The sequence below is a fragment of the Eumetopias jubatus genome, unplaced genomic scaffold, assembly GCF_037043125.1.
Source record: "Eumetopias jubatus isolate StellerSeaLion01/CBP00866 unplaced genomic scaffold, mEumJub1_p1.0 scaffold_7, whole genome shotgun sequence".
NCBI classification, from domain to species: domain Eukaryota; kingdom Metazoa; phylum Chordata; class Mammalia; order Carnivora; family Otariidae; genus Eumetopias; species Eumetopias jubatus.
In genome coordinates this window covers 40213405-40234854 of record NW_028274813.1, presented here as the reverse complement: position 1 = coordinate 40234854, position 21450 = coordinate 40213405, and the positions used below count along the sequence as shown (strand labels likewise).

General features: G+C 38.8%; 1 protein-coding gene across 1 annotated transcript in view; it reads right to left on the bottom strand.

The window, feature by feature from the left end:
- CCDC175 (coiled-coil domain containing 175) overlaps window positions 1-21450 on the bottom strand; it is a 70928-nt gene that overhangs the window by 34351 nt on the left and 15127 nt on the right. The window contains exons 7-11 of the mRNA XM_028102461.2: window positions 20466-20575; window positions 16088-16169; window positions 5466-5602; window positions 3140-3250; window positions 815-886 (exon numbers count right to left, since the gene is read on the bottom strand). Of these exons, the coding sequence (XP_027958262.2) occupies window positions 815-886; window positions 3140-3250; window positions 5466-5602; window positions 16088-16169; window positions 20466-20575 (512 nt within the window). The remainder of the gene's footprint in view (window positions 1-814; window positions 887-3139; window positions 3251-5465; window positions 5603-16087; window positions 16170-20465; window positions 20576-21450) is intronic.

Here is a 21450-nt window from a genome sequence, read left to right as displayed (position 1 = left end):
AGTGGACAAACCACACATGGCAGCTCCCCTTCTTTAGGTAAAGGATAGAAATGAGGAAGGTTCAGGGGCGGATGGCGGAGAGGAGAGACCCAGGCAGAAATAGTAGGGAAATTCCCTAAGTTATCCAGAAGGCTAATAAGGGATTTCAACCTTCTGGGTTCTCAAATTTTTCTCTCCACTGCAACATAAAAAAGCTACAGTGGAGAAGGGTCAAAATGTGCAACTGGAGTCTTATACATGATGTTAATAGCAATGACAACAACAATAAAATACAACTAAGTTTTTGTGACTACTTCCTAGGTGCCAGGGAGTCATCTCAATACTTGATATAGATCATCTCCTCTACCATTCATGGTGACCTCGCGAGGTGGGTGCTACCATCATCGGCCACTTTATGGGAATTGGAGCAGAGAGATTGCTAAATAACGCAGCCTCGGTCACAGAACTAGCGGGAGACAAAGCAGCCAAAGTAGCCCGTCTCCAGAGCCTGTACGTTTATCTGTGCTCCTCTGTCCCCTCCCCTACTGGTCCACACAGAAGCCTGGTGAGCAAGAGGCCCTGCACAAATCTTGGCAATTTCACTCTTTGGTGAGTTTACTTGATTGAAATGGAAAACTCTGGGTCTGTTCAATGCCCCAACATCAAACTAACAAACACATCTAGACCTGAGAGAACTCACACAATTCAATTTAGGAAGCTAATTTCCTTGGACCCTAGCAAGCAACAAGTACTCTGATTTCCTCCCTACTTTGGGGCACTGTTCATTAAGATAAACATATACTACTCATAACACAAATGAATTTTTTTTTTTTACCATCTCTGATTTTCTCTTTCCAAGTTATCATTCAGGATTTTTATTTGTTTCTGATAAACGGCTTTTGTTGCTCTGAAAACAAGAAAACGTACATTGGGTTTTGCATTCACGGAAGCTAGTAGAATCTATAAAAGACTTTATACATCCTTCTTACGCACAAGAAGACTACCATCTAATCGGGAGACAAACCAAACCTAGTGAAACAACTAAAGGTAGTGTAGACTCAGAGAAAGATAAAATTATGATTTCGTACAAGTGCAAACTGATTTTGCAAGTATCATGGCGGATACCCAAGGGAAAGGAAGAATAGATTCTGGGGAGGCAGCTGAGGAAGGGTTCTTGGAGGTTAATGTTTAACAGAGGGAAGAAGATAGATTCCCAGAATGGAGGTGGAAACCCACCATGAAAACGGCGTCATCATTTGCAAAGACACGGAAAAGGAGAAGCAAGTGAAGACTCTTCTGACCAACACAGACTTGCTGCAGACAGAGGACATCTAGGGAAGTAATAACGGTGACACAGGATGGGTAAAGGTTAAAAAACTGGTGAGGAACTTTGGATTCTAGACTGAGTCTTGATCTGATGCAACGTGTAATTCAGAAAGCCTATATTGATTTTTGTACTAGGGTTAAGTAGCAATTGAGGATGGAAGATTTTCTTGTGAATCTAGGATGGCTAGAAACATGAAGAGTCTAACACAAGTATTAGAAGCCTTGATTATTTTTATTCTGTTTTTCCTATCAGTGCTTCATATGTAGAGAAGTAAAATGTGACTTTATGTCTTTTGGAAAATAGAAATATTTATAACTGAAACAGAATATGTAACGTTGTGAAACTAGAAATATAACCATGTTCCTGCTTTTTTTCTCTGTCTGAATCATAGTGTGGGCTCTTGATTTCCCACCTCAATAAATCTATTACCCTCCCCTGGAACTGCAAGGTTCTTCACAATGTGCCCCAACCTCATTGATTTTATTTACTTATGTATTTGGTTTAATCCCCCGAGGAGTTGGACTAGTTTAAAATAATGGAACAATAATATAAAAATCCTAAGCGGAAACTGATACTGGGTCACACATTTAGCTCTGAGCTTCCTGGTGCCCAGAGCAATGATGGCGTAACAACTGGTTATGGAATCTGCATTATTCATGTGGAAAATAGGACCCCTACTCAACCCAATTCTGTTTTCCTGCTCTTTCACAGGGAAGAGTTCACAGTTTCTCTTCTGAAACCAACATGAGAAATGTTTAAATATGCTGTTTAACAGCCTAAGGACAAGCAACCCACACATCCTGCTGTGTTCTAGATTTCTGTTGGTACAGGTCAAATTCGATCACCACTATCTTAGTTCTATAAGCTAGTTCCTTCACTGCCCTATATTCAAATAACAAAATATATTCAAATTATAAAAACAAAAAATACGCATCCCCTTTGATCCAGTAATTCAACTTTTAGGACCTTATTATAAAGAAATAGTTGTATAGGTGGACAGAGATATACATGTTAAAGTATATCTTTATGTGATGTGAACTTTGAAAAGTGCTTGTATATAGAAAACACAAAAACAAAGTCCACCAGTAGGGTACTGGTTAAATAAAACATAGCATAATCTGAAAAGAAATATTATACAGTTAAAGAGAAGAATGAGGTCCCATATACATGAATTTTGTCTTCTTCTGAAATAGTTTTAAAATCAGTTAAGTGTTCCCATATCCCTTTCACCAATTTCTCCAAATGTTACCATTTACCGTATTTGTTTTATCATTTTCCCAGACACATTTTTTTCCAGCTTCTTGAGATATAACTGAAACATAATATTGTGTAAGTTACCCAGATGTAAGAGCAATCCAATTTTTGGATGTATAAACACACTCCTATATGGAAAGCATACAGTGACATCTCTGGGGGGAGATGGAGGTTAAGGTAACTTTTAGTCTTCTAAGGTACACATTTCTATATGTGAATTTTTAAAATCAGGTGCAACCATTATTTTTTTAATCAGAAAAATTAAAGTGATTTAGAATGGCAGAAATGAACACCATAGGGGGTCGGTGTTGTGATAATGTTCAGGCACATTCTTGTTACTAAACTGCTGATGATTGGTCCATTCTCACATCCAGCAGCTTGTATGGAACTTCGGACCTGCCTATCCTTTCAACAATAGATTCAATGATAGTAACTATTCTAGACTCTAAAACAGAGACAGTGAATTATATGCCTCCTTTTCTATAGGACATCAGAGGTTATCAGTTCTATTGTTATCATATATTAAAAAATAAAAGCAGAGAAGATGAAGATGAAAAGTTTCCAAGGCAACAAACCTACCGATGAAGATCATGGAGTGTGACAAGTCCTTCTTCCATATTCTTGATGTCTACTTTTCTTTGTGATAGGAAGTTTTCTTTCTGAGTAATAAATGCCAGTTGTTTCTGATTTCTACCATGAAAAACACAGAGTTATAATATGTTGAAGGGTGAAATCATCATTTTTCACTCCTCACCAAGAGGATATAGAATCACAAATAAGAACGTAGAAAGTAGGCTGGAAAGTTCAGCTCATAAACTACTTACCAAACAAATTGGTAAAAATAGAAACAAAATCTTTTTGCTAGTGGTGGCTAAATCTAAACTTATGAAAATCCCCAAGCCATGGAAAGAGCATTAATTGCAATAGTAATCATAAAACCACAAGAATTCTGTAGACTCCATCCCTCCGAGTGGGGACATCTCTTGTAATGCATTTATCAATTCTACCATGTTCTTTTGTGAAAATTGAAGGAGTCAGTCAGACCAACTTTAAATACTGGCTTTATCTCTTTCTAGCAGTGTGACCTCAAAAAGAAAATCTGCCTGTGGATGAGCCTCAGGTTCTCCATTCATAAAATAGGGCCCATAATGCCTATCTCACCAGGTATCAGGATTAAATGAGATGTCAATTGCTCAAGCCAGTGTGTGGCGTGGCACCCATGAGGCATTTTATAAAAAGTGGTTATATTTTGCCTCCAATTTGCAGAGAGAATAATGGGAAGTGTACAGTTTTGTTCAATGTCAGTTTTTTCCAGACATTGAGAGGGACATTCCTGTAACAGAAAGTGCTCTGTTTGTAAGTGTCTCATCTTCTTCAAAATGTAAGTGTCCCGTCTTCTTCAAAACTGCTATGGACTGAATTGTGTCCCCCACAAATTCATACGTTGAGGCCCTAATACCCAGCTTGATGGTATTTGAAGATGGGGCTTTTGCAAAGTGATCAGGTCACCTGATTAGATGAGGACATGATGGGGTGGGGGCCCTTGTACCAAGAGACACCAGAGAGCTTATCCTCTCCCTCTCTCTACCATGTAAAAACGTAGTGAGAAGGCAGCCAGGTGCAAGCTAGGAAAAAGGACTCTTCATCAGAACCTGACCACACAGACACCCTGATCCTGGACACCCAGCCTCTGGAACTGAGAAACCAGTTTCTGTTGTTGAAACCACCCGGTGTATGGTGTTTAGTTATGGCAGCCCCAGCTGAAGACAAAAACCAGTAACAACAGTAAATGTTTTAGTGTTACAATTATTTCTCATCAGCACATTTTATGATTAAAACTGATAACTTAGGATTGATCTGGGGAAAAGTTTTGCCTAAAGAACTACTAACAACAGATTCTCAGTAGGCAACTCAATTGGATCTGATACAATGATCGCAACAACTCTCTGCAGAGCAAATACCACACGGACCACAAACTCAGTTTCACAGAAGTGCACCTGGATGCTGTAATTATGCTTCCCTGTGATCCAACTTCACCTGTAGTGATGATTACTTAGATAATTCATGCTTGCAAGATATTATTCTGTATTCATTAAGAATCTATTGGTGAATGCCCACTATTTTCTAAGCTATATCCAAGGGGATATAGCAGTGAGTAAGGCGGGACAACTACCCTGATCTGGTCAGAGTTCAGCGGGACAGAGAGATCAGTACCCCGCGGATTACAATGCAGTGACTGATGAAAAGGAATGGCATCACAAGGATGTTTCAGAAGGATCATTCTGGTGGAAGGGAGGGCAACAAGTGAAGGGGGGTAAAGCTGACAGTGGGAAGAACTTTTAAGGGACAAGCCAGAGCAAAGAAGTTGAAAGAGGTGACAAGAATGGAGTTGGAGAGGAAAATGGGATATATTGGAGAAATAGCAGGGAGGTAGAATCGACAAGCCTTGGTGCTTGAATGGAGTCCAACAGAGAGTAAAAGATAGGAATTTCCTTGAATAATTTTCCAGTCTCTGGGTTAGGGGATTGTGTCAATGACCAAAACTTTCTCTGAGATAGGGAATAGAGGTGCAAAGCCAGTTTCTGATGAAGGTGCATCTCACAGTTTCTCTAGACAGTCTCATGGGGTAAAAGCAGGATTTTTTTTTTCAGGAATCTCATTTAGAAGTAAATGTAATGCACACGGTGTTTATGGATTTGATCTGACCCATAGGAGGAAAGCATTACCCTGTATGTATAGAGGCAGATTAGGAGTGTGTTTATTTGGGGGAAATAATATTTCACTGTTGTCAACAGATTTGAAAACTAGGATAAGCTGAAGTGGGGAGTCACCATTTTGTGGCCAGGGAAAGCACCCCATAACTATGGCATGTCGATTCATGTACAGATCGTGGATAGAAACATACTCATTGTAAATTTTCTGTTTCTGCATAAAAAGTTTATCCTCCTCACTTAAGACAATCTTATATTGCCTGGTAAGAGTACTCAATTTCTCCTGTAGGTCTTTGTTCTCTAAACGATTTTTATGTAGTTTCTCAGCCATCTAGGAAAAAAAAAAAAACAAAGCAATTGAAGTAGAGGACTTGCTTCACATTTCCTTTGAGGGGTGTCAGTCACATGGGCGACTATAGAGCCTGGGTATATTACCTAGCACACAATGACTATGCCATAAGTATTGAGTGATGTAATTCTATATTAAATATGCAATTATACATCTTGGGACCTCTCCTATAAATTATGATAAAAGTATAGCAAGGTAGTAAACACTGATGGAAAAACCACAGAGTAATAATTCATATTGAAATAAGAACTGGGATTAATAAACTGAGATCATTCAGCAGGATCCGTACAACCTACACTTAGGAAAAGAAAATATAACATCAACAGAAACTCTGGCTCAAAACCTCTTTGATGAGATACTATGGCTGCCTCTTGTTAAATATTTCTATTCAAGGACAAGAATAGTACTCATTAGTGAACTTTGTACTTAAGATGTCTCTATTGGGTTAGGAGACCTAGATTTCATCTGGTCCCAGGAATTCAGCTGGATAGGGATCAAACCATTCTGAACACCTACGAACTCAACAGGAGATCGAAGAAAAGAATAGCAACAACTCTCTGAACAGAAAAGCGACCACTTTCTGGAAGGTAGGACGTGAGGAGAAGTGACTCTTAGGCGATATTCGGAGGCTAGACGGCGGGGGAGGGGGCCTCCGTCCACCGCTTCTGGCAAGTGATAGAGCTGCGGAGCACAAAATCGGAACTTTTAGAAGTCGGCCCACTGAGGGACATCGCTCCAGTGGCTAAGCAGGGGGTGGAACCCTCACAGGACAGTGTGGTCTCAGGACCCTCGGGGTCACAGAAAGACCGGGGGTGCCTGAGTGCAGCAGAGCTTCCAGGTATCAGAGCGGGGAAGCCAGCTGCAGAGACGGAGCCGAGGTGCGGGCTCTCAGCTCGGGGTTGCCATAAACTGTGATCGGTGACAGTCGGGCCACTGCTCTTCCAGCAGGGCCCCAACAAGCGGCAGATCCGGGGAGACTCCCCTTCCTCCCCGGGGAGGAGCGCGCGGGAGCACACCGCAGGGATCTGCTGGGTTTGGAGACTCCACATGGGGTCAGGTGCCAGAGATAGAAACGCTCAGTCACAGGCCGGGTGAGCACAGAGTGCGGCCGGAGACCGGGGAGATGGGAGTGACTGACTGCTTTTCTCTGGGGGCGCACTGAGGAGTGGGGCCCCGAGTTCTCAGCTCCTCCAGGGCGGAGATTGGGAGGCCGCCATTTTCACTCTCATCCTGCAAAGCTGTATGGAAAGCTTGCAGGGAACAAAAACTCCTGAAACAAACCCGAGCAGATTACTTAGCCTGACCCAACAAGGGCAGGGGCAATTCCGCCTCCCGCAAAGACATTTGGGAATCACGGCAACAGGCCCCTCCCCCAGAAGATCAGCAAGAACAGCCAGCCAAGACCAAGTTTACCGATCAATGAGAATGGCAGAACTCCAGCGCTAGGGGAATACTGCACATAGAATCCCTGGCTTTTTTACCATGATTCTTTAGTCTTTCAAAGTTCATTTTTTTAACTGTCTTTTTTTTCCCCCTTTTTCAACCAGCATCTTATCAATCCCTTTTTTAGAGTCATATTCTATCCCTTCATAGTAGTTACCCTTATTTTTGGCATATATATATATATATATATATATATATATATAAGTTGTTCTCTCTTTAAAATTTTGAAATACAGTTTCTTCTAATATCAAAATATACTCTAAATCTCTAGTGTATGACTTTGTTCTAGTCTCCTGCCTGATCACATTCTCTCCCTTTTTTTTTTAAAACCTTTCTTTTTTCAAACAACTTCTTATCAATTCCTTTTATAAAATTTTTTATAATTTTAATCTTTACATTCATATTCCATCCCTTCATTGTATTAACCCTTATTTTTGTACATATATAAGTTTTTCTTTCTTTAAAATTTTGGGAGGCACTTTCTTCTAAAAGACCAAAATACACCCAAAGTCTAGTGTGTGCCACTGACCTACGCACCAGGCTGATCATATTTGATCAGATTCTGTTTTTTTGTTTTGTTTTGTTCTGTTTTTGTTTTTATCTTTTTCTTTTTTCTTTCTTTCCCTTTCTTTTCCCCCAGTTTCAGGTCTTTTCTGATTTGTTTAGAGTATATTTTCTGGGGACGTTGTTACCCTGTTAGCATTTTGTTCTCTCATTCATCTATTCTCCTCTGGACAAAATGACAAGACAGAAAAAAATCACCTCAACAAAAAGAACAAGAGGCAGTACCAACTGCCAGGGACCTACTCAATATAGACATTAGTATGATGTTGGAACTAGAGTTCAGAGTGATGATTTTAAAGATACTAGCTGGGCTTGAAAAAAGCATGGAAGTTATTAGAGAAACCCTTTCTGGAGAAATAAAAGAACTAAAATCTAACCAAGTCAAAATCAAAAAGGCTATTAATGAGGTGTAATAAAAAATGGGGGTGCTAACTGCCAGGATAAATGAGGCAGAAGAGAGAATCAGTGATATAGAAGACCCAATGATGGAAAATAAAGAAGCTGAGAAAAAGAAAGATAAACAACTACTGGATCACGAGGGCAGAATTCGAGAGATTAGCGATACCATAAATGAAACAACATTAGAATAATTGGGATCCCAGAAGAAGAAGAAAGAGAGGGGCCGAAGGTATACTAGAGCAAATTATAGCAGAGAAATTCCCTAATTTGGGGAAGGAAACAGGCATCAAAATCCAGGAGGCTCAGAGAACCCCTCTCAAAATCAATAAAAATAGGTCAACACCCCGACATCTAATAGTAAAACTTACGAGTCTCAGAGACAAAGAGGAAATCCTGAAAGCAGCTCGGGAGAAGAGATATGTAACCTACAATGGTAGAAACATTAGATTGGCAACAGACCTATCCATAGAGACTTGGCAGGCCAGAAAGGACTGGCATGATATATTCAGAGACTAAATGAGAAAAATATGCAGCCAAGAATACTTTATCCAGCTAGACTGTCATTGAAAATAAAAGGAGAGATAAAAAGCTTCCAGGACAAACAAAAACTAAAGGAATTTGCAAACACAAAACCAGCCCTACAAGAAATATGGAAAGGGGTCCTCTAAGCAAAAACAGAGCCTAAAAGCAACATAGACCAGAAAGGAACACAGACAATATACAGTAACAGTCACCTTAAAGGCAATACAATGGCACTAAATTCATATCTTTCAGTAGTTACCCTGAATGTAAATGGACTAAATGCCCCAATCAAAAGACACAGGCTATCAGATTGGATTAAAAAACAAGACCCATCGATATGCTGTCTGCAAGAGACTCATTTTAGACCCAAAGACACCCCCAGATTGAAAGTGAGGGAGTGGAAAACCATTTACCATGTTAATGGACAGCAAAAGAAAGCTGGGGTGGCAATCCTTATATCAGACAAATTAGATTTTAAACCAAAGACTGTAATAAGAGATGAGGAAGGACACTATATCCTACTTAAAGCGTCTATCCAACAAGAAGACCTAACAATTGTAAATATCTATGCCCCTAACGTGGGAGCAGCCAATTATATAAGCCAATTAATAACAAAAGCAAAGAAACACATCGACAACAATACAATAATAGTGGGGGACTTTAACACCCCCCTCACGAAATGGACAGATCATCTAAGCAAAAGATCAACAAGGAAATAAAGACTTTAAATGATACACTGGACCAAATGGACTTCACAGATATATTCAGAACATTCCATCCCAAAGCAACAGAATACACATTCTTCTCTAGTGCCCCTGGAACACTCTCCAGAATAGATCACATCCTAGCTCACAAATCAGGTCTCAACCGGTACAAAAAGATTGGGATTATTCCCTGCATATTTTCAGACCACAATGCTTTGAAACTAGAACTCAACCACAAGAGGAAAGTCGGAAAGAACTCAAATACATGGAGGCTAAAGAGCATCCTACTAAAGAATGAATGGGTAACCAGGAAATTAAAGAATTAAAAAAATTCATGGAAACCAATGAAAATGAAAACACAACTGTTCAAAATCTTTGGGATACAGAAAGTATATAGCAATACAAACCTTTCTCAAGAAACAAGAAAGGTCTCAAATACACAACCTAACCCTACACCTAAAGGAGCTGGAGAAAGAACAGCAAATAAAGCTTAAACCCAGGAGCAGAAGAGAAATAATAAAGATCAGAGCAGAAATCAATGAAATAGAAACCAAAAGAACAGTAGAACAGATCAATGAAACTAGGAGCTGGCTCTTTGAAAGAATTAACAAAATTGATAAACCCCTGGCCAGACTTATCAAAAAGAAAAGAGAAATGACCCAAATCAACAAAATCATGAATGCAAGAGGAGAGATCACAACCAACACCAAAGAAATACAAACAATTATAAGAACATATTATAAGCAACTCTATGCCAGCAAATTAGATAACCTGGAAGAAATGGATGCATTCCTAGAGATGTATCAACTACCAAAACTGAACCAGGAAGAAATAGGAAACCTGAACAGACCTATAACCACTAAGGAAATTGAAGCAGTCATCAAAAATCTCCCAACAAACAAAAGCCCAGGGCCAGATGGCTTCCCAGGGGAATTCTATCAAACATTTAAAGAAGAATTAATACCTATTCTTTTGAAACTGTTCCAAAAAATAGAAATGGAAGGAAAACTTCCAAACTCATTTTATGAGGCCACCATTACCTTGATCCCAAAACCAAAGACCCCATCAAAAAGGAGAATTACAGACCAATATCCTTGATGAACATGGATGCCAAAATTCTCACCAAAACACTAGCCAATAGGATCCAACAGTACATTAAAAGGATTATTCACCACAACCAAGTGGGATTTATCCCTGGGCTGCAAGGTTGGTTCAACATCTGCAAATCAGTCAACATGATGCAATACATTAACAAAAGAAAGAACAAGAATCATATGATCCTCTCAATAGATGCAGAAAAAGCATTTGACAAAGTACAGCATCCTTTCTTGATCAAAACTCTTCAGAGTATAGGGATGGAGGGTACGTACCTCAATATCATAAAAGCCATCTATGAAAAACCCACAGCGAATATCATTCTCAATGGGGAAAAACTAAGAGCTTTCCCCCTAAGGTCAGGAACGTGGCAGGGATGTCCACTCTCACCACTGCTATTCAACATAGTATTAGAAGTCCTAGCCACAGCAATCAGACAACAAAAAGAAATAAAAGGCATCCGAATTGGCAAAGAAGAAGTCAAACTCTCACTCTTTGCAGATGATATGACACTTTATGTGGAAAACCCAAAAGAATCTACCCCAAAACTGCTAGAACTCATACAGGAATTCAGTAAAGTGGCAGGCTATAAAATCAATGCACAGAAATCAGTGGCATTCCTATACACCAACAACAAGACAGAAGAAAGAGAAATTAAGGAGTCGATCCCATTTACAATTGCACCCAAAATCATAAGATACCTAGGAATAAATCTAACCAAAGAGGCAAAGAAACTGTACTCAGAAAACTATAAAATACTCATGAAAGAAATTGAGGAAGACACAAAGAAATGGAAAAACGTTCCATGCTTATGGATTGGAAGAAGAAATATCGTGATGATGTCAATGCTACCTAGAGCGATCTACACATTCAGTGCAATCGCCATCAAAATACCATCCACTTTTTTCAAAGAAATGGAACAAATAATAGTAAAATTTGTATGGAACCAGAAAAGACCCCGAATAGCCAGAAGAATGTTGAAAAAGAAAAGCAAAGCTGGCGGCATCACAATTCTGGACTTCCCGCTCTATTACAAAGCTGTCATCATCAAGACAGTATGGTACTGGCACAAAAACAGACACATAGATCAATGGAACAGAATCGAGAGCCCAGAAATGGACCCTCAACTCTATGGTCAACTAATCTTTGACAAAGCAGGAAAGAATGTCCAATGGAAAAAAGTCTCTTCAACAAATGGTGTTGGGAAAATTGGACAGCCACATGCAGAAGAACGAAACTGGACCATTTCCTGACACCACACACAAAAATAGACTCAAAATGGTTGAAAGCCCTAAATGTGAGACAGGAGTCCATCAAAATCCTAAAGGAGAACACAGGCAGCAACCTCTTCGACCTCAGCTGCAGCAACTTCTTCCTAGAAACATCACCAAAGGCAAGGGAAGCAAGGGCAAAAATGAACTATTGGGACATCCTCAAGATAAAAAAGCCTTTGCACAGCAAAGGAAACAGTCAACAAAACCAAAAGACAACCGACAGAATGGGAGAAGATATTTGCAAATGACATATCAGATAAAGGGCTAGTATCCAAAATCTATAAAGAACTTCTTAAACTCAACACCCAAAGAACAAATGATCCAATCAAGAAGTGGGCAGAAGACATGAACAGACATTTTTCCAAAGAAGACATCCAAATGGCCAACAGACACATGAAAAAGTGCTCAACATCGCTCGGCATCAGGGAAATCCAAATCAAAACCTCGATGAGATACCACCTCCCACCAGTCAGAATGGCTAAAATTAACAAGTCAGGAAACGACAGATGTTGGCGGGGATGTGGAGAAAGGGGAACCCTCCTACACTGTTGGTGGGAATGCAAGCTGGTACAGCCACTCTGTAAAACAGTGTGGAGGTTCCTCAAAAAGTTGAAAATAGACCTACCATACGATCCAGCAATTGCACTACTGGGTATTTACCCCAAAGATACAAATGTAGGGATCTGAAGGGGTACGTGCACCCTGATGTTTATAGCAGCAATGTCCACAACAGCCAAACTGTGGAAAGAGTCAAGATGTCCATTGACAGATGAATGGATAAAGAAGAAGCGGTACATATATACAATGGAATATTATGCAGCCATCAAAAGGAATGAAATCTTGCCATTTGCAACGACATGGATGGAACTGGAGGGTGTGATGCTGAGCGAAATAAGGCAGTTAGAGAAAGACATGTATCATATGACCTCACTGATATGAGGAATTCTTAATCTCAGGAAACAAACTGAGGGTTGCTGGAGTGGTGGGGCATAGGAGGGATGGGGTGGCTGGGTGATAGACATTGGGGAGGGTATGTGCTATGGTGAGCGCTGTGAATTGTGCAAGACTGTTGAATCACAGACCTGTACTTCTGAAACAAATAATACAATATATGTTTAAAAAAAAAAGAAGAAGAAGAAGATAGCAGGAGGGGAGGAATGAAGGGGGGGATATCGGAGGGGGAGATGAACCATGAGAGACGATGGACTCTGAAAAACAAACTGAGGGTTCTAGAGGGGAGAGGGGTGGGGGGATGGGTTAGCGTGGTGGTGGGTATTAAAGAGGGCACGTTCTGCATGGGGCACTAGGTGTTATACACAAACAATGAATCATGGAACACTACATCAAAAACTAATGATGTAATATATGGTGATTAACATAAGAAAAAATTAAAAAAAAAGATGTCTCTATTGAATTGCTTCAAGTGAGGTAAAAAGTCAGGTTTAGTACGAGTGATGGGCTGAGTAGTTCAAAATAACTTCTTGGCTGAGGACTGCTAAAATAGCTGGATAAAAAAAAATCCTAGAAGTGCTGAAGAACTAACAAGATAATGAGGAATTCTACAAGAAACTGAGAATCCAGAGTAGTAAATCACTCTGAGGACATTTACTGATATGGAAGAAACCACTTGGAAATGGGAATTTATCTCTCTTACTTGACAAGGGGGCAAAAATCAACACTTAGAGCTCATCCAGGTGTTGAGTCTGAGAAACCTTCCACCACTTTAGTCTGGGATCCCAAAAGGCTTCACACTCTGGAGAAGGGTAAGTTGGAAGTTAATAAGCCATGGTCCAGCCTGATTTTGATCACCAGGGAATCTCAAGGTGCATTAAAATGGTTTGGGATGGGTAATACCCCAGCCATCTGATGGAAATGAATGAAAGTCTGCTTCTGAGGAAGATACAATCGTCCTAAGCTTCACATTGTTTCTACATTTGTTTTTCGAATACAATGTCTGATGTACAGTTTTTTACTAGGAACAGAAGGAAATAAGACAGCATGAACAAAAATTGGCAGAAACAACAGATTGCAGAAACAAATTCTATAAAAACATCTGATAGTGAATGGAATTAGACACTGAGCATATAAATACTGTGCTTACTGTAATCGAAGAAATATTAGAAATACTTGAAAATTACAGCAAGGAATTAGAAACTGAAGAATGACAAAGTAGATTTGAAAATTACCAACTAAAAAATGCAATAGCCAAAATTAAGAGCGCAAATAAGGCCATTCTGCCCAGAATACAGCAGGGGGAGACAAAAGGTAGAAAACACAGGAGAGAGGGTAAACTACAGAGAGGAAATTTATATTAGTACAAATAATTGTACAAACACACACACACACACACAATGTACATACATATAATCAGTCTCAGAAGAAGAAGAAAGAGAATGAAATATGTGAACAGATAATGATTAAGAATTTTGCAGAACTTATAAAATACAGCAATTCATGAATTTAAGAAGCCCAATGAATCCCACACAGGAGAAATAAAAAAGAAAACATGGACATATCATAGTGAAACTGAACAACTACGTCAAAGGAAACAAAGAAGACCTAAGGTAAATGAGGTACACCATGTTCATGGATTGGAAGCCTCCATATTGTAAGAATGTAACATTCTCCCCAAACTGATCTATAGATATAATGCAACCCCAATCAGAATACAAACAGGTTCTTTGGCAGAATTTGACAGACTGACAGAAATTCAAAGGGCCAAGAATAGAAGCCATCTTGAAAAACAAAGTTGGGTTTATACTACTAATTATAAAGGCTTATGTTAAAACTGCTAATTAAGAAAGTCTGGTTTTAATGTGAGGAGAGACAAGTCCAAAGGAACATAATAGAGAGTCTACAGATCTACACACATATTTATGATGTATTTATGATCTACATTTGATTTATGACAAACATGCCATTACAATATAGGAACAGGTAAAGACTGTCTTTTCATTAAATGGTGCTAATTAACTGGACAACCTTATGGAAAAATATGAATCTTGACCACCCTCTCACAGTGTACACACACACACACACACACACACACACACACACACACACACAGATCCCAGATCGCTTATAGTCCTAAACATGAAAGGTCAAACAATAAAGCTCTAGAAGATCATGAAAAGAGAATATCTTTATAACATAGGACATAAAAAACAAGAAGGAAAAGATTGACAAACTGGACTTCATTATAACAAATTACATTCATCAAAAGATAGATACGTACATAAAGACTGTACATTTACAATGTATGTGCTGTTCTGTATCTGTGTAATATTTTACAATAAAAAATTAAAGTTAAAATAGAATTTCATGTCATCACTGAACTTGCCTCTTACATCTCATGAGAATTAAGATTGGCTGCCACCAAGAGTCCAGTGGAAATAATAAATAGGTCAGAGCCCCAATCCCTTTGAAGCAGTCACTCACTTGTACTCAGGGAATTTGGCTGAGGGCTATGTATTAAGGGGAAACCCTTCTGCATTTGCCCCTATAAGCAAGTAAGCCATGCCAGGGTAGGGGTCCTGGGTTTTCCAGACAGTTGAGGGGCTACCAACTATGGAGCTGCCATCTGAACCCTCCCCAGCAGCTCCTCCAATAGGAAATAATTAGAAAGGAAAAAGAAATCCTTTGCCCAGAGAATGAAAGTCAACTTTAAAAACCAACCAGCCAACCAACGAACCTTGTCTAGTTTCTGTCTTTCAGTATCTTCACAACTAAAAGAATCAGAGTAAGTCTAAACTGGAGAGAAGCCATCCTTAATGCTATTAACTCATAACCAAAAATGGAAAGAATTTAATTGGCTCAAATCATTCTTCTGGAAGAGATCTGCCTGTAATGTTTTATATTCTATTTTTCATGCAATAATATATTATGAGCTGTTGCTTATTTAGCCAAGACTCTTTTGTTGGACTTCAATTGTATCTTCCCTACAATTTTTCAACTATCATAATGACTGCTTTACTAAATACCTTGTGGATAAATTTTGGTTTACACCCATGATTATGTACTTATGATATTTCTTTTAACCTAAGATTTAAAGTGTCCAGAGATTTCTCTCAGGGGCTAAATCTGACTCAAATATTTCATGACATTATTTAGTGTAGTATGGGTTGTTAGACTTTACAGGTACCACAAAACAGCAAGGAGGTTCCATTCAAAAAAAGATAATTCACATGAAAAATATCCATTGGTCTGGATATTTCTAATGTAAAATAATCACAAATACATGAGAAGTTACCAAATAATTCATCTTCACATAGACAACGTTCGTTCTTTCATATATTTAAAATACTTTGGGAGGTGTTCAAAATCTTTAAATCAATTATTGTGAATGATCATGATTTTATTAATTCATGAAAAATCTACTTTGGGAAAATTTCACATTTCTCAAATATATTTAAAATATTAACTAAAAATGAATTATAATCTAAAAGTCATAATTTCCATCTTCCTACCTGCTTTATCTTCTGCAAGAATTCATCTTTTTCAATACCAGATGAATCTTCCAGTTTTCCTTTTGTATTTACAAAAAATTGTCTATGATCAAAGGAAGCCAAACAGATTCATATTAGGGCATGTTTTCCAGCAAAGCCACATTTATTTATGACACCAGAAACTTCCAGTCCCCATCTTCCTATGTAACATATTTATTGATATGTTCATTAAAATAAATAAAAAATTTTACTCTTTTGATGAATTAATACTTCCTGTATATATTCATTAGAAACAATTATCCAACACTTGTACTCTGCAGGTGTTATAGGTACTAGAGATATAGTGCAGGCAAAGTCCCTACCCTCATGGAAATTACACTCTAGTGAAGTAGTCAGAATATAAGTTATCAAAATAGGGCGCCTGGGTGGCTCAGTTGGTTAAGTAACTGCCTTCAGCTCAGGTCATGATCCCAGGGTCCTGGGATCGAGTCCCACGTCGGGCTCCCCCTGCTCTGCAGGGAGCCTGCTTCTCCCTCTGCCTCTGCCTGCCACTCCCCCTGCTTGTGCTCTCTCTCTCTATCAAATAAATAAAATCTTAAAAAAATAAGTTATCAAAATAATAGCAGTAATAATAATAAATTTCAGGTAGTGCTAAGTGCTTTAAAGAACACAAAGTAGGGTGAAGGACAGAGAAATCGTGAGAGTGATGATGCTACCTCAGACAGGTGGTAAGGGAAGGCCTCTTGAGATGACTTGTGAAGAACCTGAATGATGAGAAGGGGCCAGATAGGTGAAGATCTGAAGAAAAGTTTTTCATGTACAAGGTACAGCCAGTGATAAATATTCTGGGGCCGGAACAAGTTTTGTGTATTTGATGAGGAGAGGATTATGAGAAGGCTGGAGGGGTAGACGGAGACTAGATCATGTAGGGGCTAAGGACAAAGTGGAAGTTCAGAGAGAACCAGGGGAGGATTTTTTTTTAAGTACAGGAGAGACATGAACTGAGTTACATCTTGTAAAGATGACTCTTGCTACTTAGTGGAGAAAGACAAGAATACAGGAAGACAGACTATGCAGAAGACTCGGGCAGTGGTCCAGAAGAGAGAATGGTGCCTCAGACTAACGTTGTAGTGGAGGAGGTAGTAAGAAATAGTTGGATTTGGGATATATTCTGAAGATAAAGGCAACAAGACATACCTTGGGATTTGGCTGGCGTTTGAGTTGAGTTAGGGCTAGTTAGTTGGTTAGTTGGGTTAGGGTTAGGAAGTGAGGAAAACAGGAATGGTGGATGACTCCTAGGTTTTCAGCTGGAGTAACTAGGTAAATGGTGAGATGGAAGACTGAGGGAAGAGCTGTTTCAGTGAGGTGGGAAATTAAAGAGTTCTGTTCAGGACACATCATACTTGAGATATCTAACAGATATCCTCCAATTGGAGAGGTCAAATAAACTGTAGAGTCTATGTATTTACTACTCAGTGCTGGATATATAAATCTGGGAGTCACTGGGGCACAGAAGATATATAAAGCCATAAGACTGGTTGAAATCACATATGGAGGATGTGAATAGAGAAGGGCCAAGAACTCCAAAATTCAGACTTAGAAAGAAGAGTAAGAACAAATAAAGGGTCCTGAGAAAGAGCAGTGTAGTGAGTGACATAAGGGAATATGATGTTTGGGAGGCCATGAGAAGAAAGTATTTCAAGAAGGTGGAAGTGTTGGGGCACCTGGGTGACTCAGTCGGTTAAGCGTCTGCCTTTGGCTTGGGTTGTGATCCCAGGGTCCTGGGATGGAGCCCCACATCGGGCTCCCTGCTCAGTGGAGAGTCTGCTTCTCCCTCTCTCTCTGTCCTCTCTTTCACTCTTAAGTAAATAAATAAAATCTTAAAAAAAGAAGGTGGAAGTGTGTCAAATTCCATTAGGAATTCAAGAACTTTAAGGAATAGACTAGATCTTTAAAGTTTGGCAGGATGGAATCACTGGCAATCATAACGATTCTGAAATCATTTCAATCCTTATAAAAAAAAGCATCTATATTTTTCATAGCCTCCTGCACTGCAATGACAAGTATATACTCTGGGTCACAGACTGCATGCCATTTATATACAATACTTAGCTTCCAGTCCCCCACTTCCTATGTGCTGAAAACCAGCTGACTGGCAAAGAAAGACCATATCCATTTAGAAAGGTAGGCAATGAATTTGCCTTTATTATGCAAACACATCATGTTGGACATCAATAATAATAATGAACGAGGTTTAGACTATCAATGCCTCCTATGGACTTGTGGAGCATTTGAGGTACTCTTAACTGTCCACATACAGATGGTTGAGTGACTTTTGTTTTTCCTTAATATTTGGACCTCAAAATATGTAACAAGCTTGCAAATTAAAGATTTCATGGGGGAAAAAAATTAAAGCTTATAGATTAATAGGAAGATTAACTTATGCAAATTATTTTAGTTTCTTGTATAATTTACTCTTAAAAGAATCTTATAGACTATTATAAAACAACACTGTTTGACTCTTCAAATCTACCAACCAAAATTTAGGTGCCTTTTTACCTCCATAGATAGAGAAAATGAACTAAAGGAGAAATATAAAATGAATGTAAGAATTTTCTTTTAATTTGCTTGGTAGTAAAGAGGAAAAAGTACAGTTTTATTAATAACAAGGGGGGTAACCTAAAACTTCAATCACCAAATTAATCAAGTGTACTTCTCCTCAGGGAAATTCCATATGAATGAAAACTCTTGACAAGCTGGGATTGAAAAAAAAATGATGTGCCACTAAAAATAGATCAGTGAGGGGTGGCTGGGTGGCTCAGTCAGCTGAGTGTCTGCCTTTGGCTCAGGTTATGATCAGGTCATGAGTCCTGGGATCAAGCCCCATGTCGGGGTCCCTGCTGAGCGGGGAGTCTGCTTCTCCCTCTCCCTCTGCTGCTCCCCCTGCCTGTGCTCCCCCCTCAAATAAATGAAATCTTAAAAAAATAGATCAATGAATCCCTATTTCTTTCTTGAATATATTTAAAGTAAATTAGCTAACATGAAGACTGCTTATAAATAAAAATTCAAGCAAGATTTTTAATCATAACTCCTAGAAATAAGTTAAGAAATAATCTGTATCTTCCTCCATGACTATTTGCTAGTTTTTCTTTAAAATACATATGAATTAAAACTAGTGAATCACTTTCAAAGAAAGATTTTTTTTTAAAGATTTTATTTATTTATTTGAGAGAGAGAGAATGAGAGACACAGAGCACGAGAGGGAAGAGGGTCAGAGGGAGAAGCAGACTCCCTGCTGGGCAGGGAGCCCGATGTGGGACTCGATCCCGGGACTCCAGGATCATGACCTGAGCCAAAGGCAGTCGCTTAACCAACTGAGCCACCCAGGCGCCCTAAAGAAAGATTTTTTTTAATTCTGAGTTTTGATTGTAGTATTACTTGAGCTTTTATACTTATAAATCTGTTACTGAGTGTAAAGATTAGTGCTTATTTTATGGCCAGATGTAGGTAGGACAGCCATGTATTGTGCAATTGCTGTTTTAGAAGATATAATTTTAATTATAATACATTTGATCCTATGCAGGAATAAGCCATGTTATAACAAGGTTCCACATGTAAAATTACTTGCCTTTTGGGGAATCTACTCAAGTCCAAAATTTGTCTTTTAAACTGTCAGAAAAACCTGGGGATAGGCCTGGAAGCCATATTTTGTACTATAAGACCCCACCTTCCTTGTCAGAGCTGGGCCAAACACCTTCTGATGAGAAATCTGGGAATTCTCCTGGGAGAAGTCTGTGGGTCAATCTCCAAAGATAGATGGACTTGCAACAGGTAAACTCAGAGGGTTTGGAATGGCCATGCTTAGCCATGGGCTTACCAATGACAGAACATTGTATGTAGATAAAGACAGAATGAAACATGGACCCCAAAGGGAAGCAGAGACTGTTTGCCTTGGGGTGGACAGATTTCCTCAAGTTTATGGTTCCAGTCCCATGGGTAAAATTTTTGCCCTGAAACTTCCTTGTATTTTCTCAGTAAGTTCTGTAGGTTGACTAAGAACAACTGTCATAGCAAGGGTAGGTGAGCCTTATAGGAGGTCCCACTAATGCCTTCCCCTGGGGGCATATTTGTTTGTAGGGAATCAGGAACTGAAGTGAGAATAATTCATTCCAGAGAGTCCCTCCCTTTTCCTTAAATGACTATATCATCCTCAAATTTTTCTCTTATTTATCTGAAAAGCTGGTTAATTTCCAAATGAAGAGATGGTTTTATAAAGCTATCACAAATTTTAGTAAATTAAGAGAATATAGTTTTCATCTAATATTAAAGAATTTTTTTTTAAAAAAGGAAAGAAACAGAACATTTAGAAATGCTTCAAAAAAATAAATACCAAACTTACATTTTATCCTCCAGTATCTTACAGGATTTCTTCATTTCTTCGAGCTCTTGTTCCCAATGTCTTATTGATTCTTGTAGTCGTGATATCTCTAAATTGTGATCACTAAGAACCTATTGAAAATTCAATAAAATGATGGCATTCAATTGTCACCAAATGATTCATGACAGTGTTTGACTCACTAAATATTCATGTATTATCCACTCAACTTTTACACTGGGGTTATCCTTTAGCAAAAATAAAAAGCAATCATTAAAATGGTTTCTTCATAAAACAAACCTGGGCAGAAATAATCCTGAAATCATCAGGAAAAAAACCAACATTTTGGAGAGAGCCCAACCAAATATAGCAGCGAGAATGTGAAAACTATAAAAACAACTTTCAAGATAGGAATTCATTTTGACTACCTTTTAAAAAAATCCAAACAAATCTATATCTTCATAATCATCTTCAGAATATTTTAGGATATTAGAACGAGTATTACCAAAAAGTAAAACCAAATTACCTTGAGAAATATGCTTCTATTGAAGAGAATTTTTCTTATTTAATCAGTATTTCAGAAATGCAATAGTTGGGTACTGTGATAAAATGTCAGCATTATTTAAAAGAATGAAGTATGATTGGAGAAAATTCATAATAAAACACATTTTTACAATGCAGTTTTGGAATAAAGAAAAGGGAGGGTAGGGGTGCCTGGGTGGCTCAGTCCGTTAAGTGTCTGACTCTTGATCTCAGCTCAGGTCTTGATCTCAGGGTCGTGAGTTCAAGCCCTGTGTTGGGCTCCATGCCCAGCATGGAGCCTACTTAAAAAAAAAAAAAGAAAGAAAAGGGAGGCGAACATTTATAGAGCCTTGGGTCTGCATTTCAGCTGTGGGGGAGAATAGAGGGGAGAGAGAGCTGATCAGACAAGTTCCTCAGCTCCCCAGCTCCCCGGCATGGAGTGATCACAGGCAGATTGTGCAATGCCATCTAACCATGCACATCAGTG